This window comes from Phyllostomus discolor, chromosome 3, assembly GCF_004126475.2.
Source record: "Phyllostomus discolor isolate MPI-MPIP mPhyDis1 chromosome 3, mPhyDis1.pri.v3, whole genome shotgun sequence".
Taxonomy (NCBI): domain Eukaryota; kingdom Metazoa; phylum Chordata; class Mammalia; order Chiroptera; family Phyllostomidae; genus Phyllostomus; species Phyllostomus discolor.
The window spans coordinates 14,304,432-14,327,108 of record NC_040905.2 but is presented as its reverse complement, the minus strand read 5'-3'; the positions used below and the strand labels follow the sequence as shown (position 1 = coordinate 14,327,108).

The 22,677-nt window shown below is 40.7% G+C and overlaps 1 protein-coding gene across 3 annotated transcripts in view; it reads left to right on the top strand.

Moving 5' to 3' along the window:
- CDH6 (cadherin 6) overlaps positions 1 to 22,677 on the top strand; it is a 129,483-nt gene that overhangs the window by 56,261 nt on the left and 50,545 nt on the right. For 2 of the 3 annotated variants that reach the window (XM_028529373.2, XM_036020241.1), the window contains exon 2: positions 18,903 to 19,260. In XM_028529373.2, coding sequence (XP_028385174.1) covers positions 19,033 to 19,260 — 228 coding nt within the window. In that variant the 5' untranslated portion in view covers positions 18,903 to 19,032. Of the gene's footprint in view, positions 1 to 2,566; positions 2,579 to 18,902; positions 19,261 to 22,677 lie in introns of those variants that run through there. The other variant, XM_036020242.1, reaches the window with a different exon arrangement.

Here is a 22,677-nt window from a genome sequence, read left to right as displayed (position 1 = left end):
TTTCTCAAAAGAAACTGCAGGCAAGAAGGGACTGGCAAGAAATATTCAAAGTGATGAAAAGCAGGGACCTACAGCCAAGATTGCTCTACCCAGCAAAACTGCCATTTGGAATTGAAGGCCAGACAAAGAACTTCCCAAACAAGAAAAAAACTAAAGGAGTTCATCATCACCAAACCATTATTATATGAAATGTTAAAGGGACTTATTTAAGAAAAAGAAAATCAAAACTATGAACAATAAGATGTCAAAACATACACATCTATCAACAAGTGAATCTAAAAAAACAAACTAAGCAAACAAGAACAACAGAGACGAAATCATGGATATGGAGAACGTTTTGATAGTTGCCAGATGGGAGGGGGCTTTGGGGGAATGGATGAAGAGATGAGGAGGTTAAGAAGTGCAAATAGATAGTTACAGAATAGCCATGGAAATGTAAAGTACAGTATAGGAAATAGAGTAGCCAAAGAATTTATATGCATGACCCATAGATGTGAACAATGGTGGGGGGATTGCCTGTGGGAGTGGGGGGTGCTGGGTGGAGGGGTGCAAAGGGGGAAAATCAGAGCAACTGTAATAGCATAATCAATAAAATTTTTAAAAAATCTATGAGTCAATTGCTAATCAAATAACAATTCCTAATTCTCCAAATGGAACTATAGCAGTCTTTAACCATAATTTATAGGACTAAATTATATTTTGGCTTAGTTTTAATATCCAGAGAAACTCATTTCATAATTGGTAGGTATGCAAACATACTGGCAGTTCAGTTTCTTATTTTATTAGGAAAAGTACTTTAGGAAATTTTCTTTCCTCTGCCAGCTGAAATTACAGAGCAAGTCAAAGGCATGCTTAAATAACAAACATGCCTTTTGCAGGAGGTATCATGTCCTCCTCTTTAAAGAAAAATGTGTAGAAGACAAAGGCTTTTCTGTTTATTGTTTTTCAAATAGGCTTTCTTGTACAATATTTTGACTTAATGTTTTTTGCTAATGTTTACTGACCCAAAGACTACTGATTGTCTCTGGGCCAATTCCAAAGACAGAGCAGTGCACTGCGTAAGATGCGCTCTTGGTAAGCAATGATACCGAAAGCAGTACTGGCTAATATATACTGCCTGTTTATACAATAATGTGGTAAGTGTTTTTCCATCAGATATCACCATATGCAATTTTGATAACAAACCAGTAGAGGCTTAACTCAACTGTCTCAGCTGGCCTGGCCATGCCCATCTGTGGAATTTCAAACAGAGTAACCAAGGGCAGCCCACTCCTAAGTCATTGTCATTTTCCAGACTTGCAGTGTGTAGCTCCATAGAGAATCTGAGCACTGTGGCAACCAGTGTCAGCAATACAGGAACAAACAACTACAGGAAGGATGAACAGAATAATTTTGTTAATAATGGCAGTGATCATTGATGGAATATTTGCAACTTTCTGTCTCCAATGGATTGCAAAACTATTTTGGATACTTTCTCTTCTGATTTTTTTTTTTCATAAAGCTACTGAGATGACAGGGCAAATCCCAGAAAGATTTTTTTCATTTCATTTTTCTTTTTTTTTGTTGTTTTTTTTTTGTTTTTTAATATATTTTATTGATTATGCTATTACAGTTGTCCCATTTCCCCCCTTCTCTCCCCTCCACCCTGTACCCCCCTCCCACCCACATTTCCCCCTTTAGTTCATGTCCATGTGTCATACTTATGAGTTCTTTAGTTTCTACATTTCCCGTACTATTCTTGCCCTCCCCCTATCTATTTTCAACCTACATTCTATGCTACTTATTCTCTATACCTTTTCCCCCTCTCTCCTCCTCCCACCCCCCTGCTGCTAACCCTCCATGTGCCCTCCATTTCTGTGGTTCTGTTCCTGTTCTAATTGTTTACTTAGTTTCTTTTGGTTTTGCTTTAGGTGTGGTTGTTAATATTTGTGAGTTTGCTGTCCTTTTACTATACATGTCTTTTCTTTATCTTCTTTTCTTAGATAAGTCCCTTTAGCATTTCATAAAATAAGGGCTTGGTGATGATGAACTCCTTTAACTTGACGTTATCTGAGAAGCACTTTATCTGCCCTTCCATTCTAAATGAGAACTTTGCTGGATAGAGCAATCTGGGATGTAGGTCCTTGTCTTTCATGACTTGAAATATTTCTTTCCAGCCCCTTCTTGCCTGTAAGGTCTCTTTGGAGAAATCAGCTGACAGTCTGATGGGAACTCCTTTGTAGGTGACTGTCCCCTTACCTCTTGCTGCTTCTAGGATTCTCTCCTTCGTTTTTACCTTGGCTAATGTAATTATGATGTGTCTTGGTGTGTTTCTTCTTGGGTCCAACTTCTTTGGGGCTCTCTGAGCTTCTTGGATTTCTTGGAAGACTGTTCCCTTTGCCAGATTGGGGAAGTTCTCCTTTATTATTTGTTCAAATACGTGCTCAATCTGTTGCTTTTCCCCTTCCGATTCTGGTACCCCTATAATTCGGATATTGGAACGTTTAAAGGTGTCTTGGATGCTCTTAATCTTTTCCTCAATTTTTTGAATTCTTATTTCATCATGCTTCCCTGCTTGGTTGATTCTATCTTCCTTCTGGTCCACTGTATTGTTTTGAGACTCAGATTCCTTCCTTTCACTATTGGCTCTCCTCCGCGTGTCTTCCTGCATCTGGTTTATGGTAATCTGCATTCTTTCATCTAAATTTCGTCCAAAATCAACCAGTTCCGTGAGCTTTCTGATCACCAGTGTTTTGAACTGTGCATCTGATAGATTGGCTAATTCTTGGTCGCTCAAAAGGATGAGTCCTGGGGGACCGATCTGCTCTGTTGAAAACATATTTTTTTTCCCCTGTCTCTCCTTTTTTTTTTTTTTCCAGTCTGGTTGCTCTTGTTACGGTGGGGGGCGGGGCCTTAGGTGGTCCCCGGGGCTGGGCACCCCGGTCGCTAGATTGTGACGTTATCTGTGGGGGCGGAGCGGGGCGGGAGAAAACAATGGCAGTAGTTCCGTTCCCCTGGACTCAGACCCTTGTCTGGGCTTCCGGGCCGCGAGTTCTGCCCTGGTCCACAATCGCTGCCCCTCTGGGTCTGCCAGCCGCAGCTTGCGTACTCAGGGATCACCGCTGCCTTCTTGCGCCCCCGGATGGCTTTTGCGCCGATTTCGCGCCAAACCTTCCCCCGACCTCCGCGCGCCGCCGACCCGAGCCAGCCCCGTGCCCACCGGCTCGTCTTCTCCTACCAGTCCGGACGAACGCATCTACTTCAACTTCTTGGCTGCCCGACTTCCATTCAGATAAATCCTCTGCCGGATCTGGGTGTTATTCTGATAGTAAATTATTGTTGTAAATTATTGGTTTTCTAATCTTGGTTGTACGAGGAGGTCCGGTGCGTCCACCTATTCCTCCATCTTGCCGGAAGTCCCTCATTTCATTTTTCTAGCAGATGATCAACTGCTTTCCACTATCGATCTTTACTAACACAGACAATTAGGGTTTACATGAATAGGTGGGGAAATAAGAATTCTAAAAAGACAAATAAGGCCGAAAAGTTGGTAGCATATTAAAATGAGAACTGAAAACTCACTATCATCAAAATGTTTCATTTTTTACATATTATATACACAATAGAAATACTCTATTAAAAAGTATATTCTGTAGCTTTAAATAATCAAAAGGCCATATGCTGGCCTATTTAAAAAGTAGCATCTGAACATCCTGATGAAAAAGACTCCTTTTGTACATAATAGAAATTTTCTATTAAAAAAGTATTTTTCTGTAGCTTTAAATAATCAAAAGGCCAAATGCTGGCCTATTTAAAAAGTAGCATCTGAACATTCTGATTTTCTACCACGGAGTAGATTAATAAATGAGCAGCACTTGACGTGATGACTGTAGAACAGGAAGGAACAATGCACAATTATTTTGAACAACTGCCCGTGGGCACGAGCTTCCCGCAGGCCGTCCCTGTGTTCCGGTGCCCCGTCGTTCATAATTACACGTGTGAGCTGTGACAGTGCCGCTGCTCAGTTAGAAACTGAACTTCTCTGACAACGGCAGTAAAACTTGACGGAAGATGAATGTGACTTTTTTTCACATCCTTTCCTCTTCTTTCACTTGTTTAAACATGTATTAATTAACTTGTTCTGGTAAGTATTTAGTAAACATTGAACAAGGACGTTTCTTTAGTGGTATAATTAAAATTCCCTTTTAAAATGCTTTGCATGATATTTTATGTGCAATTTGACTCCAGTAAACAGAGGTTCTAATTAAAGTTGTTAAACGAAGGCAACCGAAATAGATAAAGCATCCAGCAACCCATTCAAGCACACTGTCTCCCTGTCCAGTGTGAGTTTGATCCGATGGTCAGTGAACTTCAGCCTGAATTAGTTACGATGCCCCCCCACTTCACGGCCCCCTTCCGCTTTTGTCGGTCTTGGGGAATAAACCTCTCAATGGTGCCGTACCCCTTCGAGTTGTTACATAACATTTACTCCGTTACATTTCTTCTAAATTATTATACCAAGATATTATAAGAAGCATCTATTTTAGGGTGTAAATTCTCTGCAAGTAAAGTGTTACATAGAACACATGGAATGAATGAAGCTATCCAAATAGTAATTGGGGCTTTGATATTTTTCCCCATCGTAACTTGGTGGAAAGGGTTACATCTGTGTAAATAGCACTCTACTTTTCCGTGAGAATAGCCATTGTAGCTTTTCGATACTACCAACAAATGTGCAACTGGATCATTATCCATTTTGTCATATTTTGTGTGTGTGCATGTGTGTGTGCTGGGAACAGTGAAGAGAGGTAGAATTCATTTTGTCTGTCATGCATTGATTGACTGAAGTGAAAAATATTTTAAGGGAAGCTTCCAACTCCCCATCCTTAAATTATTCATACTTTCCTCCTTTTAGTGAGACTGTAGACAACTCCAAAAAGCAAAGCTTTAAATGCAAGAATTGTTGGTCATTAATAAGTGATTTACTGGCTGTCAGGACCATTGGTATCTCTAATGATCTTTTTTTAATTAGTGGGGATTAAAGCAGATTCCTCCCAATCACTTTCTTCACACCTGTGTGAGCTGGCTGGCCAGAGGTGGGAGCCGACACTCACACCCTGTGGCTCCCAACTGCACAACTGGGGCCTGCTCTCCTGAGGCAGCGACCACTTCTGCGTTTGTAAACGTAAAAGCAAAATAAAACGTAACCCCGACTCCAGGGAGAGTCTGCCTAATGCTGGGGTTTACTTAGCGAGCCCACCGGACTCTCAAAACAAGCTACCTTTCCAGCCTGGCGTGTTTTATTTTAGTAATAAAGGTGACGTTTTGGTTTCCATCTCATGCTCCTTTGTTTTATTTCTTAATTCCCTGGGTGCTTGGAAGAGAAAGAGGAGCGCTGTTTTTAACAGGTGCCTCCACAAAAGGAAACGGAAGCCCCTAGTACCGGGTCACCTGCCAACTTCTCGAGACGACTAAGTATTTATGCTGGGACACAAACGGGCGAACTGGCTCCGTGCTTCCAACCGCGGAGCGGTTCCGTCCTGGGCCTTAGCTCGCCAGCTCTGATTTCACACGCGAGAAACTCAAGCCCAGAGACGTGGCGCAGCCCGGCTGAAATAACACGGGCAGCGAGAAAGAGTAAGACCTCAACCCAGCTCTTCTCAATGCCACGGTAACAGCATCGACAGTCGTTCTGCCTGCATTTATTCTACTTACCCATGCCTTCTCAAAGCAAACATTCAAAAGAACAGGACCTTTTCTTAATGACGCAGGGCCGTCATCATAAATATTCATGTGCTGGATTTCCTCCAGAGCTGTGCAGTATTGATACGTCCACTCTTACGGTCGTTAGTCATATCATCATTAATTCATGGGTTTAATCAGTCTTGCATTCAGTCGCTCATGCATTCACCACACACTCACTTATTTTACAAACGTTTATCTGGTGTCACTATGTGCAGGCACGGTTCTTGGCGTGGAAACATAGCACGTCGCCACCCTGGGAGGCCAGCCCCTACTCGATCCATTCTGTCCTTGGTTCTCCCGCCTGTCGCCTTCCAGCCACCCCCTCCCACAAAGGTCGGTACTCCAGCCTCCAGCTCGCCTTACCTCATCCCTCTAATTTGCTGAGGATTTAGAAACCTGATGATAAATTTGTTCAAATTTTGTCTGAAACGAGAGTAAATAAAGCCTAGATGCTGTTTCCATGAGCGAAATACAAATGAGGTAGTGAATGTCCTGGTTGAAAAGGGGCCTCTGGATGAGCTGGCTTTTCTCCAGGCTCTGCCGACCACTAGCTGCGCATCCTTGGGCGAAGCGTGCAGTCCCTGAAGCCTGCGTTTCTCCTCTCTGAAGCGGAACCTGAGAATGATGGCGTGCGTCTCCAGGGATTGTTGTTTGAGATTTTCCTGTTTACGGAGCATTTAGCCCATCACCTGGCACAGAGCAAACGTTTGCTATTCTCGTTTTGCTTTTATGCCTTGTGACAACTATGTTTACTTCTCAGAGACCTGTATTGTTGCTATATTTTAGGGAGTTCTGAGGACTCGGTTCTAAGTTCTCGGCTCTATTGAGCACTTAATCGCGGGCAGCAGCCTGGCCTGTGACTCCTCGGAGTGGGCTCAGAGTGAGGACTCTGGGGTCTGACGTCAGGGCTAGCGTCTGGCTTCATCACACACTCATTTCATGACCTCGGACAACTACGCTGCCTCTCTGAGCTTCAGTGTCTCATCTGCAGAAAGTTTAAGAATACTATCCACCTCCCAGGGTAGTCGTGAGGATTCAGTGAAAACACGTTTGTGATGTACTTAGCACAGTGCTAGTACCTAGTAAGTTCAGGCATGGAACATAGCAAATTTAACCGGTATGATTCTTTATGAGTTAGACTTCATGTCATTGATAAGAGGCTTAGACATTATATCAGCAAAAGTAAATATAGCTCTACCCCTCCTAAGAATTTACACAAGTATGAGCTTTTAAAAATCATCTGTGGTGTGCCAAGTTTCACAGTGACTCGATGATAAATCTAGCCATGTGATTCGTTTTGCAATTTAATAAAGTTCAGTCTATTTGAACTCATACTCACTAAGGTGCCCTCGTCTCCTGCTGTCCCATAGCCCCCAGCCAGTACTCTCAGGCTGCCCTTCCATTGATCACTTGCAGGAAGGATAAACTCATAGAAACCATTCACACTAATGTGCCAGTGGGTTTTAACATCTCGCAGGCTTGTTCAGGCTTCTTTGTCTTAAATGGCTATGCATCCAAAAGAATTAATGTGGCTGCCAGAGAGCCTAACTCACAAGCAGGGAGTAAGATGAAACCAAGGCTTTCATACATTCCTGCAACTTAGACATATAGCTTGCTACAGAAATGTTTAAAATCCATGCCATGAATAGCTAATGTATAAAATGCTTTCTCTTCTCTTTGGGTTTCATGGGTAAATCTTTTGAGAAAAGACAGCAGCCACAAGCCCAGAGGCCCTCGGGAACGAAACAGTGTGGATAAAGGAATGAAGGAAGAGGTTTAAGAAAACAACAGTGAAGTGGCGAATGGGAACGAATGGCAGTTAAACACAAGGGAGGGGGCAGTGCCCATAAGACCAGTAGGGAAGGGCTCCCTCCACTCCAGGATTCCCAATTTGCCAGATCTTCTGAGTTAATCCAGAAAGGGGCACATAACAATCTTGCAAAATTAGCACCTGATTTCAGTTTTTTGATCTACTAGGCAAAACAAGAAATGCACAAGAGGCAAACTGGCTTTGGAATGGCCCGTGTGTGTCGTCTCCTAGCACGTTTTTGACACGTCAGGGCGTTGTGGCCAACTTAATAGCTAACACCTCACATGAATCCATTCATCTTGTCCTCACAGCCAACCTCTGAGGTAGGCACTATCAGTGCCATCCCATGTTGTAGATAAAGAGATTGAAGCATGAACCATGCATCCGTCCCCCACTTGCCCAGCCGGGATTGGGCAGGACTGAGCTTCTGTCCCCGACTCACGGAGGACCAGAGTCTGTTCTTCACAGGATATCTCGTCTCCCGATAAAATAGTTTAGACTTTTCCCCTCGTATGGAAGGAGAACTTTGTCTATATCTTCTGGTTCAAGTTTTGGGAGTTTTTTTTTGTGTGTCCCAAGTGAGTATTTCAAATTAACAAATATTCCTTGAGCTTCAACTACACATAAAACACCATTTTATGTGCTGTAACACATTTGACTTTGTCTTCGTTCATTAATGCAATGTGTGGAGTATGATTTTAGAATGAGGGTAATACTGTTGAATAGCTTCATTTGGAAGTACATCAGTTTGCAAACGGATTCACAAATTATCCACAAATATAAACATTTACCAAAAAAAAAAAATCAGGCCTCACTTGATGGCTGGTGCCATAATGATTCATTGGCACCAGGGAAATGTGACGTGACGAGAGATGCCAAGGCTGTTTGACACATTTCAGTGGAGTTCATTACACACACGGAACAGAACCAATTTTACTCAACAGTGACTTTGACATTTACAGGAAAATGAAATGGGGGCTTAGAAATGAAGACTTCATGGGAAATCTCTACCAAAAATTGTAAATTAATTCTATCCTTATGCCACCACTTCTAGAAGATCAGCCACATTCTAGAGACTTATATTTACTTACACCAGGTGGCAACCTATTCAGAACAACCTTTCATAGGTGCTCAGAACATTGATCTTGAACTAACTTAATTGGCTGTAAAGTTCTTCCTTCATAGGAACATATATGTTATTAAAGGCTTACTTGTAGATAAACGTGTCCTTTTGGCATCACTCTGTTTAATTCATCCCAACATCACAGTTTTGTTTCTTTAATTCGCTAGGTTTTAATAGAGTAAATACCATCCTCGCCACATTGCGCCCAAAGACAGTGTGGGACTGGAGAGATTTCAGGCTCAGAGTTGGAATCCAATAGGGTCTACAGAAATGTTAAATGGTTGTAAATAACAAGCTGTTTTCTATATCACTAATGAGATATTATGAGAAAAAATACCAAAGCTTAATTTAGGACTCACAAGACATAAGCTAAAAGCATCGCTAATGGATTATGCCAATGATTTGCAATGACTTATGTGTAGACAGTTTTTTCACAAATGTTTTCTGTAGGCAGCATCCTGCAAAATACTATGCTGTAGTACTTACACACAACGTTATTTTTTGAAGAAATAATTTCATGACAGATTTTAAAACATTGCCTATGGTAAATGGTTAAACTATATGAATAGCGTTGCTTTACTGAACATTCAGTGTTCTTTCAATGCCAGAGTTAAGGCTCTGCATACCAAGGAATGCATGTGCTTGGTTTAATTTCTGAGCCCAGATAGCACTACAGTAATATTGCGCTGATTAGAATTAATCAAGAACATCAGAACAAATGCATGCTAAGTCTGAATTTTACAACTTTAAACTAATTATAGCTTTTAAATCTAATATTTACTTATTTGTTTGTCTGTAAATAGTATAATAGAATCAGTATCTCAAAACCATATAATGCAGTGAGTCATTCAGACTGTTATCAAACATGCGTCACTGGAGAAGCAATTCAATCAAAAGGGGAGTTTTCTAATTAGCATATTAATTATTTGCAAATAAAAGGTGATTCCAAAGTACTTTAGGTAACTTGAAGACATTGTAGTTTGTCTTCTCATTTTATTTATCTCTGTGAAATATATTTGCATTATTATTTTCCAAAAATCTAGGAAAAAAGGTTTTGCTTATCAAAGGAAAACTTCAGTCCAGCTTCTGCATTAATTATAACATATTCTATATAGGGAGGACGTGAATTCATCCGGCCCAGGCTCCTCCTAAATGGAATGCATTAAATAAAAGTTGGATTTCACTATAAACTCTTTTTTTAGTATTAAAATAATACAGTATGCATTATGTAATAAACACTGTAGAAGGAATAAAGGTGGGAAAATCACTATGGATTTGCTATTTATGTTTTCAGAAATATTCTAATTTAGTGAGATCATGCTGAATAAAGAAGGCCTTGGGGACAGGACTGGGGGGTTAGCCTGGGACAAGCTGTTGCTGCTGCTGTTGCTGCTGCTGCTGCCACCGCCGCCCATTGCTCCCTGGTTTCAGACCTCATGGGGTCCCTTGGGGTTTAGGAGATGCATGCCTGTTGGCGGGGGAGGGACAGGGATAGAGAAGAGAAAAATGAGTGTGTGCTCCCGGGAGGGAGAGAGCGTGTGACGTTGAGCATTTTTTACATATCTATTGGCCATCTGTATATCCTTTTTGGAGAAGCGTCTATTTGGTTCTTTGCCCATTTTTTAATTAGATTGTTTGTCTTCCTGGTATAAGTTGCGTAAGTTCTTTATACATTTTAGAAATTAACCCCTTATCAGATGTATCATTGGCGAATATGTTCTCCTATACAGTGAGTTCCTTTTTCATCTTGCTGATGGTTTCTTTAGCTGTACAGAAGCTTTTCAATTTGATGTAGTCCCATTTGTTTATTTTTTTCCTTTATTTCTCTTACTCAAGGAGACATATCCACAAAGAAATTGCTACGAGAGGTGTCTGAAATTTTACTGCCTATATTTTCTTCTAAGATTTTATGGTTTTTAGACTTACACTTACACTTAAGACTTACACTTAAAAAGATTTACATTTAAGTCTTTTATCCATTTTGAGTTTATCCTTGTGTATGGTATACGTTGGCAGTCTAGTTTCATTTTTTGTGTGTGTATGTAACTTGTCCAATATTCCCAACACCATTTATTGAAGAGACTGTCTTTCCTCCATTGTATGTTATTGCCTCCCTGGTCAAACATTAAATGACCATAAAGTCGTGGGTTGATTTCTGGGCTCTGTGAACTGTTTCATTGATCTATATGCCTGTTCTTTTTTTAAAACAAAAATATTTTATTCATTTATTTTTAAAGAGAGGGGAAGGAAGAGGAAAAGAAAGGGAGAGAAATGTCAATTATTTGTCTCTTACATGCCCCTAACTGGGCAACTGGCCCAAAACCCAGGCATGTGTCCTGACTGGGGTCCAAACTGATGACCTTTTGGTTCACAGGCTGGTGCTCAATCCACTGAGCCACAGTAGCCAGGTATATGCCTGTTCTTATGACACAACCAGGCTATCATGATTACAATGGCCTTACAGTATAGTTTGATATCAGATATTGTGATACCTCTGACTTTGTTCTTCTGTCTGCAGATTTCGGAGGCTATTTGGGGTCTTTTCTGGTTCTATATAAATTTTTGGAATATTTGTTCTAGATATATGAAATATGTCATTAGTATTTTAATAAAAATTGCATTGAGCCTATAGATTGCTCTGGGTAGCATGGACATTTCAACCCAAATGTCCATAATTCTTTTAATCCATGAACACGGTATATGCTTCCACTGATTTGTATCTTCCTCAATTTTTTCAATGTGTATAGTTTTTGGAGTACAAGTCTTTTGCCTCCTTGGTTAAATTTATCCCTAGGTACCGTATTTTTTTGTTGCAATAGCAAATGGAATTGTTTTGTTGGTTTCTCTTTCTGATAGTTCATTATATGTGTATAAAAATACCACTGATTTCTGAATGTTAATTTTGTATCCTGCTCCTTTGCCAAATTTATTCATTAGATCTAGTAGGTTTTTGGTAGTCTTTAGGGTTTTTTTATACACAGTATCATGTCATTTATAAATAATGACTGTAACAGTCATTATATAAAAAATGACTCCTTTCCAATTTGGATGCCTTTTACTTTCTCTTCTTGTCTGATTTCTGTGGCTCGGACTTCCGGTCCTATGCTGAACAAGAGTCATGAAAGTGGACATCCTGTCTTGTTCCCATTTATTTTGGTTCTTTCTTTTTCTCATGGTAAGTTTGGGTAAAGAATCATCAAGCTTGTTTTATCTCTTCAAAGAACCAGCTCTTGGTTTCATTGATCTTTTGTGGGATTTTTTGTTTGTTTGCTTGTTTGTTTTTTAGTCTCCATGTCATTTATTTCTGACCTGATCTTGATTATTTCCTTCCTTCTACTTACTCTAGGCTTTCATTGTTATTGTTTTCCTAGTCCTTTAAGGCGTAGGGTTAGATTGTTTATTTGAGATTTTTCTTACTTCTTAAGGTAGGCCTGATATGCTATGAACTTCCCTCTCAGGACCGCTTTCTCTGTGTCCCATAGATTTTTGGGTTGCTGTGTGTTCATTTTCATTTGTTTCCAGGTAATTTTTTTATTTCTTCTTTAATCTCATTGGTAACCCATTCATTGTTTCATAGTATGCTATTTAGCCTACATGTGTTTGAATGTTTTTGAGTTTTATTTTTCTAGTTGATTTCCAGTTTCATGTCATTGTGATCCTCAAGGATACTCGATATGATTTCAATCTTCTTGCATTTGTTGAAGTTTATTTTGCGTCCTAACATGTGGTCTGTCTTTGAGAACATTCCATGTGCACTTGAGAAGAGTGTATATTCTGCTGCTTTGGAAAGAAACATTCTGTAAATATATTAAATCCATGTGACCTAGTGTGTCATTTAAGGTCACTGTTTGCTTGTCCATTTTTTGTCTGGATAATCTATCTATTGATGACAGTGGGGTGTTAAAATCTCCTAATATGATTGTATTGCTGTCTATCTCTCCCTTAATGTCCATCAGGATTTTCTTTATATATAAGTATTTAGGTCCTCTTATATTCGGTATGCAATATGTTGGGTATATGTTTACAAGGGTTATATCCTCTTGTTGGATTAATCCTTTTACTGTTACATAGTGACCTTCTCTCTTATTACAGCCTTTGTTCTGAAGTCTATTTTGTCAGTTATAAGTATTGCTACCCCAACTCTCTTTCCATTTCCATTTGCATAGAAAATTTTTTTCATTCCTTTACTTTCAGCCTCTGTGAATCTTTTGTTCTCAGGTGGGTCTTTTGCAGACAGCTTATATTGTAAGTGAGTCATGTTTTCTTACCCGTTCAGCTACCCTAAGTCTTTTGATTGGAACATTTAATCCATTTACATTTAAGGTTATTATTGATAGGTACTTATTTATTGCCATTTTTTCTTTATGCCTATGTTCCTCTCTTTCGTCTTCTTTTTCTTCTTCTTCTCTTCCTTCCCTTTCTCCTTCTTCTTAAAGCAGACCCTTTAACATTTTTTACAGTACTGGTTTGGTGAATTTGTTGATAATGAACTCCTTTAGTTTTTTTGTTTGGGTTTTTTTTGTTTGTATGTTTGTTTTTCAGGGGATCTGGAAGGCTCTTTATTTCATTTTCAATTTTAAATGATAGCATTGCCATATAGAGTAATCATGGTCGCAGCTCCTTCCTTTTCATTACTTTGAATACGTCATGCCAATACCTTCTGGCCTGAAGTTTTTTTCTTGAGAAATCAGCTGACAATCTTATGGGAATTCTCTTGTAGGTAACTGACTGTATCTTGCTTGCTGCTTTTAAGACTCTCTCTTTGTCTTTAAACTTTGACATTTTAATTATGATGTGCCTTGATGTGGGTCTCTTTGGGTTTGTCTTGATTGAGACTCTCTGTGCTTCCCGAACATCTAAGACTTTTCCCTTCACCAGGTTAGGGACTTTTCTGCCATTATTTCTTCAAATAGGTTCTCTATCAATCACTCACATTCTTCTCCTTCTGGTACCCCTATGATGCAGATGTTGTTACATTTCATGTCATCCCAAAGTTCCCTTAAACTATCCCCATTCTTTTGCTTTTTGCTCCTCTGATTGGGTGTTTTTTTCCTACTTTGTCTTCCAAATTGCTGATACAATCCTCTGCTGCATCCAGCTGTGTTTTATTCCTTTCAATGTATTCTTAATGTCAGACATGCTATTTTTTATTTCTAACTGGTCTTTTTTCATTTCTATGTTCTTTTCATGCTATTGTACAATAGTTCTTACTAAGTTTCTTGAGCATCCTTATAACCATTACTTCCAACCCTATATCTGATAAACTGCTTGCCTCTATTCATTTAACTCTTTCTCCAGAGTTTCCTTCTGTTTTTTCATTTGGGACCTGTTTCTATGTCTCCTCATTTTGGCTGTCTCTTTGTGCTTGTTTCTACATATTAGATCCATCTATGACTCCCAGTCTCCATAGGGAGTAGTAATTGTCCTGTGAAACCCAGTGGCCCAGGCTCTTCCACCTCCTGCACAGGTGCTCTAGGAATACCCCTTATTTGGGTTTTGTGGACCCTCCTATTGTAATTGAGTCTTGATTGCTGTTGACCCATTCATGCGTGGGACCAACCCTCATGCTGTCTCTAGACAGGCAAGTAACTTCTCAAAGTATGCAATTAGCAATGCTATGGGGGCCTTGCCTGCTACCCATAAGTATCCTAGTACTTTCTACACATCACTAAAACAAGGATTCTGCAAAGATTTAAACTATTTTTCTGGATTAACCACCTTTGCATATCAAATCTTAGAAAATACAAGCAATAGCCTATAAGAAATTGAAAGTAATTTTAAAAAAAAAACCCAGCTCCCAGAAAAAAAGAAAATAAAAAGTAGGGGTATGGTCTAGTAAGTAATCTTTTAGCCTGATGCTAAACTGTCATTAGGCTGTCATTAGGCAGTTTGAGTTTTATTTACTTTTATAGAGTTTTTGCTATTTCTAACTGATTTGCTCTTTAATGCCATAAGGGGATGGGGGCAAAAAGGTCCAATATCAACTTTGTTTTGCATTCTTTCTCCTTCCACTACATAAACTTTTGTTTTTTCCTAACTGAATGACCATGCCTGCTATTTTAGAATTAGGTGTCTATATACGCCCTTGCATCCTTGTCCTTTGGTTTACTTCTTGACATCTTTAAAATGAGCTAGCCCATCTGACTGCTACTTGCCACAATGTCCTACTGTATTGCAACTGCTCAAAAGCCAAAGGCTTCCCTATATTTCTCAAAGTTGTCTTCTTTACTTTGGACTTACGGCCATTCAGCACCTGAAGCATCCTGGTTTTCTTTTCATCTGAGATCATATTCACAGTGTGCTTTTTTTGTTTTTTATTCCACGTTTTTAGATGAAGTAAAACCTACAATATGCATATTATTTATTTTAATGATATCAAATTCTTACTGGATATAACATTAGAATAATGTCAGACTGTTAATTGCAACATGTTTGTCCAGTACCATTTTACAAGGACAAAATTACACAGTGGAAGCCAGTTTTAAATAAAGATGGTTTTTAAAACCTTAACATAGCAAAACAGAAAGGAGGAAAAACCCACATAGAGGCTATAAATGAGCCCGCCCCACAGTGAACTTCCCGTTTTGCCCATATTCTTCTTCACACAGGCAGTGGGCATAGCTCCTGCCTTCTCTGGTTCTGCAGTACTCCTGTGAAATCCTCAAATGCAGTCCACTCAGAGAACACATTAGCAAATGGACTAATTCTACTTTTTAAAATGCTTCCATTCCTTAGGGTTTTTTAATTTGTACTTTTTCTGTTACCATGTATAACCCACCTCCATCTCCACCCAGCTCCTGCCCCGCCCACCACAGCCACCACACTGTTGTCCGTGTCCATGAGTCCTTTATCTTTTTTGCTGGATCCCTCCGTTCTCTACCCACCCCCAGAGCTGTCAGCCTGCTCTCCATCTATGAATCTGTCTCTATTTTGCTTGTTAGTTCAGTTTGTTCATTAGATTCCACATATGAGTGAAATCATAGGGTATTTGTCTCTCTCTGACTGGCTTATTTCACTTAGCACAATGTTCTCCAGGACCATCCATGCTGTCGCAAAAGAATTTGACTTGCCCAGAAACACTTCTTGAAAAAAAACAACAACTATTTAAGCCTATGAGGGAACTACGCTGTCTTTTCCAGCTTTTTGCATTATGACACAGATGGATTCTACACGTGCAATGCAAATAATAGTAACGATAGCAATAGTAATAATAATAGCTAACACTTATGAATACCTAACTAAGTGCTTTTCCTACAATGACTTATGTAATCCTTATAAAACCCTATGAGGGAGTTATTATATTTAATTATCCCCGCTTACAGAAGAAAGTTAAGGTGCTGTGAGATTAAGCAATTTTCCCAAGTTCACAGAAACTAATGGGCAGAGCAAGGACTTAAACCCAGGCAGCCAGACCCCAGCACCGGTAATGTTAACCACTGTGCAATCCTGCCTGTTAAGAATTAAATGAGAATCACAAAATTACATATTCAACAGTTCGGAGTTTGTTGGGTGTTTTTTAACCATAGAATTTCACAGGGAAATATATCCCTCTAAAAAGCTAACACCAAATATGAGTGGACCGTGCTAATTTTGGTAATTTTGAATATGGAGTTTTTTTTTTAACATGGGCGCACCCTGCCAAGTTGATACAAAAAGAGGTAAAGTATGGAAAAATGTCGGTTCTAACATCCTTAGAATTAGAAACACTGCTTAAATCTGTACCACTTTAAAAGCTCATCACCAGCTAAGCAAAAAATATTATGAAATACTTGACATTTTGGTATGTGTGGTTTTAAAAAGAACTAATATTTAATATTCAAGTGGCAACAGCTTGTAGAGTTTGCACACAACACCCACGGGGATAGATCTTTCTTTAAAATGGCCTTTAGGAGTTTGCCTTTGAAACGGCTGACACCTCTGGGCTGCCTCCCTCTTCCCGGCCGACACCGCGGGGTTGGGGGGGGGGGGGGGGGGCGGTGCTCGGAGTGCCATAGCAGATGGGCCGGCTCTTCACTGCGGGTTTTGTCCGTGCGAATAATGGAGGATGAGGGAAATTAAGAAAAATGTCATTTCCACCGCCTCAACCTCAGTGTAATCTCTACTACTAAAAATGAGTGGGTGTCTTTGGAGGGCTTTTCTCCATATGCTCTCTCAGTCCCCTTTATGCACAGCCATGAGAAGAGAGAAGATGCGTCCTTACCTAATTGAGCATCAGTCATTCCACACCTGTACCAAGGCCACCTAATGACAAGTATACTGGTCCCAGGCATTTTTCCAGCATGACTAATTGTCACAGTACTAATTTACTCACCTGTGGAATCCTCAGCTTCCCAGCCAACTGTCAAGAAGATGCATAATAATGGAGTGTTTAAAATGCTGAACACTGTGAAATATTTCACTTATATTCCAACAGAAAGTTTCACTAAGCCATGTGTTGGAGGGCTGTAATTACGCTTTGCTGAGGGAAAAAAACTGGTCACATATACATTTACCTGGTGCAATAAGAGGACACAAGAGAACAAATCTTTTCTGACAGAGAAAAAAATGACTGATCAGATTACCTAAAACATGTTTATTTGTCTGCATTAATTTAGGATTAATGTACCAGTTTCATTACTATTATGTTCCATATTACAAAGCACTGAACTTTGTGTTAGTATTATTTAAGAAAATATTATTCCTATATCAAATAGTGAGGTAAAGAATAATTTGTTGGATTCTTTTCAAGACCTGCGGAAAAGTTTAGGATGAAGATATAGGCAGGTATTATTTTATTTTAAAGATTTTATTTATTTATTTTTAGAGAGAGAAGGAAGGGAGGGAGAGAGAGAGAAACATCAATGTGCGGTTGCTGGGGGTTATGGCCTGCAACCCAGGAATGTACCCTGGCTGGGAATCGAACCTGGGACACTTTGGTTCCCAGCCCGCGCTCAATCCACTGAGCTATGCCAGCCAGGGCACAGGTATTATTTTAATCATGTAAAATAGTAAACCAATTTGTGACATTTTTCCCAAACACTATGGCCCAAGGACTTTTTCAAGTACTAGGTCGTATTCTTAAAAAGTAGTATATGTCCTGGAAAATGACCACCCACGAGTATAACAGCTGACTTTCTGAAACCCTGCATTGTGATATTAAGATATGTTTTGGGGGGTTTTTTTGTTTTAAAATTTTATTTATTTACTTTTAGAGAGGGAAGGGAGGGAGAAAGAGAGAGAGAGAGAAACATCAATGTGCGGTTGCTGGGGGCCATGGCTTGCAACCCAGGCATGTGCCCTCACTGGGAATCGAACCTGCGATGCTTTGGTTCACAGCCTGCGCTCAATCCACTGAGCTATGCCAGCCAGGGCGATATTAAGATATGTTTGATATGCCTATGACAATTACATAGAAATTGTTTGACTAATGTTAATGTATATGCTTGGTTCCTTATGATACAAGTAAAATTCAGACATAAGAGCCAAGGGTTTCCTAAAGGTTTGGGAGAGAAAAAGCTCATTCAATTCTCATATTTTATTAAATTCAAATGCTTTACTTAGCTCGTTAGCCTATCCTGTGGTGTTCATTGGGTCATATAAGGAAAACAAGTTTCCTGGTTCAGTTCGGGAAACACCAAATTCAGTGCAGGCTTGTCATCACCATGACGGAATTCCACCTCGGAGACTTCAGTACGCTGACACGCATTCCGAAGAGATGGTGTGTGGTCTTTCCAGCCTCATTTAACCCAGGCTGCTCCATCAGCTCATCTCCGAAGCCGGGAGCCGGCAGAACAGGCTCTGCCTTGACTTATGTGGACACATCACAGGCGCTCAATACATTCTAGAGAAATTTCAGTAGTATCCACTCTCAGCCGAATTGAAACTGTCTTTGAAAAGCTTTGCCTTAGACTTGCTCATGAGGATAAATATGCAGATAGAATCAGAAACACACACTCATCTCTTCTCACCAGATCTCAGCCCACGTACCCAGAGGTAAAAGAGTGTTGACCTACAACAATGCCATTACTGAAAATGGGATTTTTAAGTGCTAGGAAAGGAGGAAGGGAAACAGCAGCTTCCTATTCAGCCCATGCCTTCCATTTGGCATATCTAAAAAGATTGTTTTCCTCATTTTAAAATTGATAGCCAACTTATTTTTGTTGTTTTGCTATTCAAATTTCTGTCCTCTTTTGCCAGAGCTTATTTGCTCTAACACTGAATTTTAAGCATCTCTAAAAATGCTTGATATGTTATTATTCTTTCCAGATATCCTCTGAGAGCCAAGCAAAGAGCATTAAGGAAGAAAGGAGGAATGCGGCTGACTACGGTGCAGTGAAGAGAAGACACCTCAAGGAGAGAAGTCCCCACTGCCCACAGCCCGGACCGTGCCACCAGAATGAGAACTTACCGATACTTCTTGCTACTCTTTTGGGTTGCTCAGCCCGACCCAACTTTCTCAACTCCGTTATCTAAGAGGACTAGTGGTTTCCCGGCAAAGAAAAGGGCCCTGGAACTCTCTGGAAACAGCAAAAATGAGCTGAACCGTTCGAAAAGGAGCTGGATGTGGAATCAGTTCTTTCTCCTGGAGGAATACACGGGACCCGGTTATCAGTATGTGGGCAAGGTAGGATTCCACTGGGCACGCTGACATTCTGGTTCTAAAAGCCTGAGGGAGTTACTTCTAATAAATAGACAGAGAGGATGTAAACTGCTCCCCGATACAGTAGGAATTGTTGCTTATCTGGTAAGCTTTTTTTTTCCCCACTTGAGTAGTTTCAGGCAGAAGACTGTCTCAAGAAGCTGAGAAAATATTAGCCCAGCAACAAAGAAAGAGAAATGCTCCAGCCGAAAGGGAGACGCCCACAGGCATCCACACAGGATTATCATAAATCCTTTAATTTTTACTTTAGCTTGAAAAATCGGGTCCAGCTTACTCTATGAAGTAAGATGTATTAAAAACAGGCGTAGAGCGATTAAGCTCTAAGAAAAAGAAGGTTCCTTTTTCTCTTTCTGAAAGCAAACATTCTGAGCTTTAGTTCTTTGGCCAGGTTCAAATTAACTCCTCCTGAACTCTGATAGTGGCAGCGCCAGCCATTCTGCAGCGAATGGGGCCCTTTGTCCCCAAAACCCACCACTGCCTTAGACTGGTTGTCCTACAGCTGCTGCTGCCTTGTCTTATCTCACGTAATTGGCAAGAGCCAGGCATTTCAAAAGCTTGTGATTTAACTGTGGCAAGGTTCACAAAAGAGACAAATGGTTATGGAGAGGTGCTATTTCCAAATATCATCTGACCATTTTATTGACTCCAGAGAGTAGTATGAGGAAGCCTCGCTTATGATCGCCCTCAGCGATTGCTGGAGCTGAGTCAGGGAAACAGCTCGGTTATACTGTCATCGGGAGCTTCACTGGCATTTTATCATCAGCTACAGTCTTGTTGCAGAATATCTGCATACCGTAAAGCCGTAAAAACAAACCAGGGATGCAGGTTTGCACTTTGCAGGTTCTGTGTTTCATAATATGGTGCTGATAAGCAAAATGATTGTCCCACATCCCTTACATAAATAAACTGGGGATGAACACAACAGAGACGATAAGCGCCTTTGTTTATGATCACAGCTCTGATTTTTAAACCTCAGTGGTAGCGTATGCAAATTGCACGCATTTTTCAGGTTCCGAGGGCCGCACGGCCACACTCCAATCTGTTATCCAATATCCCTGAATAACCGTGTGCAAATAGTCTCATTAAGTATTTACCGCTGTACCTGAAGGGAAGCCCTCCGTGGCGTGGGCCGAGGCAATCAGGCATTGTTCCCGTGGAGTGAATTATTGATACGGAGTGAAGCCGGGGAGAAAGTGCTCAGTGGAGGGGTGAGCACCGGCAGACGCCCAGGGCCTCGCCTGTGTTTGCTGCGGCTGCGGAGGGAAGTCCACACGCGTGTGCTTCTTTCCGTGTCCCCCGAGAAATTTGCATAGCGCTCCATTCACAGGGTAATGGTTGTGTAAAAAAATGATAATAATCTTATAATCTTTAAAGCACTTTCTAGAATATAAATAATATTACTGTCACAGAAGTTTTTTCAAGTGCTTTGTCTAAATAATCGACTCCCCTTTTTCTCTTCTGCTCTTACTTCCCCAATTATGATGTCATTGTACATCAAAAATACCACGCATTTTTAAAGAAAGGCAGGCTATTTCAGGACAGTGAAGCAGCAGTGAATAAAACCTCCTGGGGATCGGCTTTGCGATTGTAACCGTGAGAGGGAACATTGCCGAGGGGAAAGCTTGTGAGCTGTGGACCCAGGCAGATCTGAGGCTGCGTCTCGGTGCTGCCTAGCACCAGCAGTGTGGCCCAGGGCCGGTTATTAACTTTTCCAGGCTGCAGGTTTTTCCATCTAGAAAACGCACGCAGCCGTGCCTGCATTGTGGAGTTTAACTGAGATGAGAGCAACCTCTTTACGCACATAGTAGGTGCGTAAAGAAGTTGCTGTTCTTGGTGAAAAATCCACTGTATACACTGTTACAGTGAGTAATGCATTGAGTAATGCAGCGAGTAATGCATTTATGAGTAATGCATTGCAGCGGGATGCTGATTTTTATATCATCGCAAAAGTTAAATGAGGGAACTGTCAATGGGCGGAAAATGTAGGGGAGAAAGGCAAAAACCCCTTCACAATCACAGCTTCAATCCGATTAGTTGTATTTGGATATTTTATTGCCAGCGAGATAAATTTCCCCACCCGCCCTTCACCTGCTCTCCCCCACCTCCCTGAAGTTACATGCCGGACAGAGTGTTTCTGGAGAAAGAGCCAGGAACAACCACTGAAGTCGTCAGGGTCACCAGCTGTGTGACATCGGGGGAGTGTAACCGGTATTCTTACACTATTGATAGGGCATTTCCCCAATCTGCCCCTGGAATTATGTTTTACCAGTAGACAAAAAGATTAGACTAGAATATGTTTTGTACCACAATTAAAAACGGACAAAAAATAAGTACAATTTTTAAAAGGGAAAAAAAGGTTTGGGTTCCTCAAGGGGCAACAAATGGCCCACTTTTAATAGATTTGGAATAAGACAGATGCCTGATGAGATTACGAGACCTGGGGTGTCAGGAAACTTTGGGAAACAAAATGTTTTTCAAGAGCAGGCCACAGCAGAGGTTCCGAAACTACCTCCATTCACCATGCCCTTAATGTCTCAACAATTTTTTTCACAGTGTCCTTAGGTCAAAAGAAACAGTGAGGTCCAAACAATTGAATAAGTATTTAGGTCCTAAAAAAATTAACTACTGTTGACAAAAATATATATCAGTTAAGAGGAGAAAATACTTCATTCTTAAATAACCACAGTTACTTACTAATGGAAGGTGTGTGCCCACCAGGCACCGCAGAACCTCTCGGACTGGACAGCACCCCCATTTCCTTTCCCAAGCTGATTTTTGCCCGGACCTGCCTTCTACCACAAGGGCTGGGGAGAGCCCAGCTTCATCACTACATAACGTCATCAAATGTAGCACCACCTACTGCTGAAACTGTGAACTACCCTAAGGCCTAGTTAGGCTCAGGTGTTGCATGATTTCCCTGGAAACTGGAAACTATTTCCTGGTGCCACAGCGCGTTCCTTGCTGCCCCCCAGGGCACCTCAGTGAACACCCTGGGGACCATTAGACTGTAGTCAGATTGCTGTACAAAGGTTACAACGGCTAATCGAACCTTAGCCTTACTAATAATAGTTACTTAGAGCCTCCTCTTGAGGCTTGACACTGAAAAGACTCATCTGTACATGTAACAGATAGCAGCATTAACTGAGGAAAAGTAATGCAGTTAAGCAAAAAAAAAAAGCAGAAGAAAAAAGCTTTCACATTATAAGCATCCATTTATATTTGTATTTGTGCCCTTTGGTTCCAGTTATTCTGGGCTCAGTCAGTAGTGATGGCGGTGACGATGGCGGAGTGCGGAAAGTGTGAGAGTCGGTGGGGGAGCAAAGTGCTGCCGAGTGTCCAAAGAGAAGAAAGGTTGAGTCGTGTGAGCATCCAAGAAGCAGT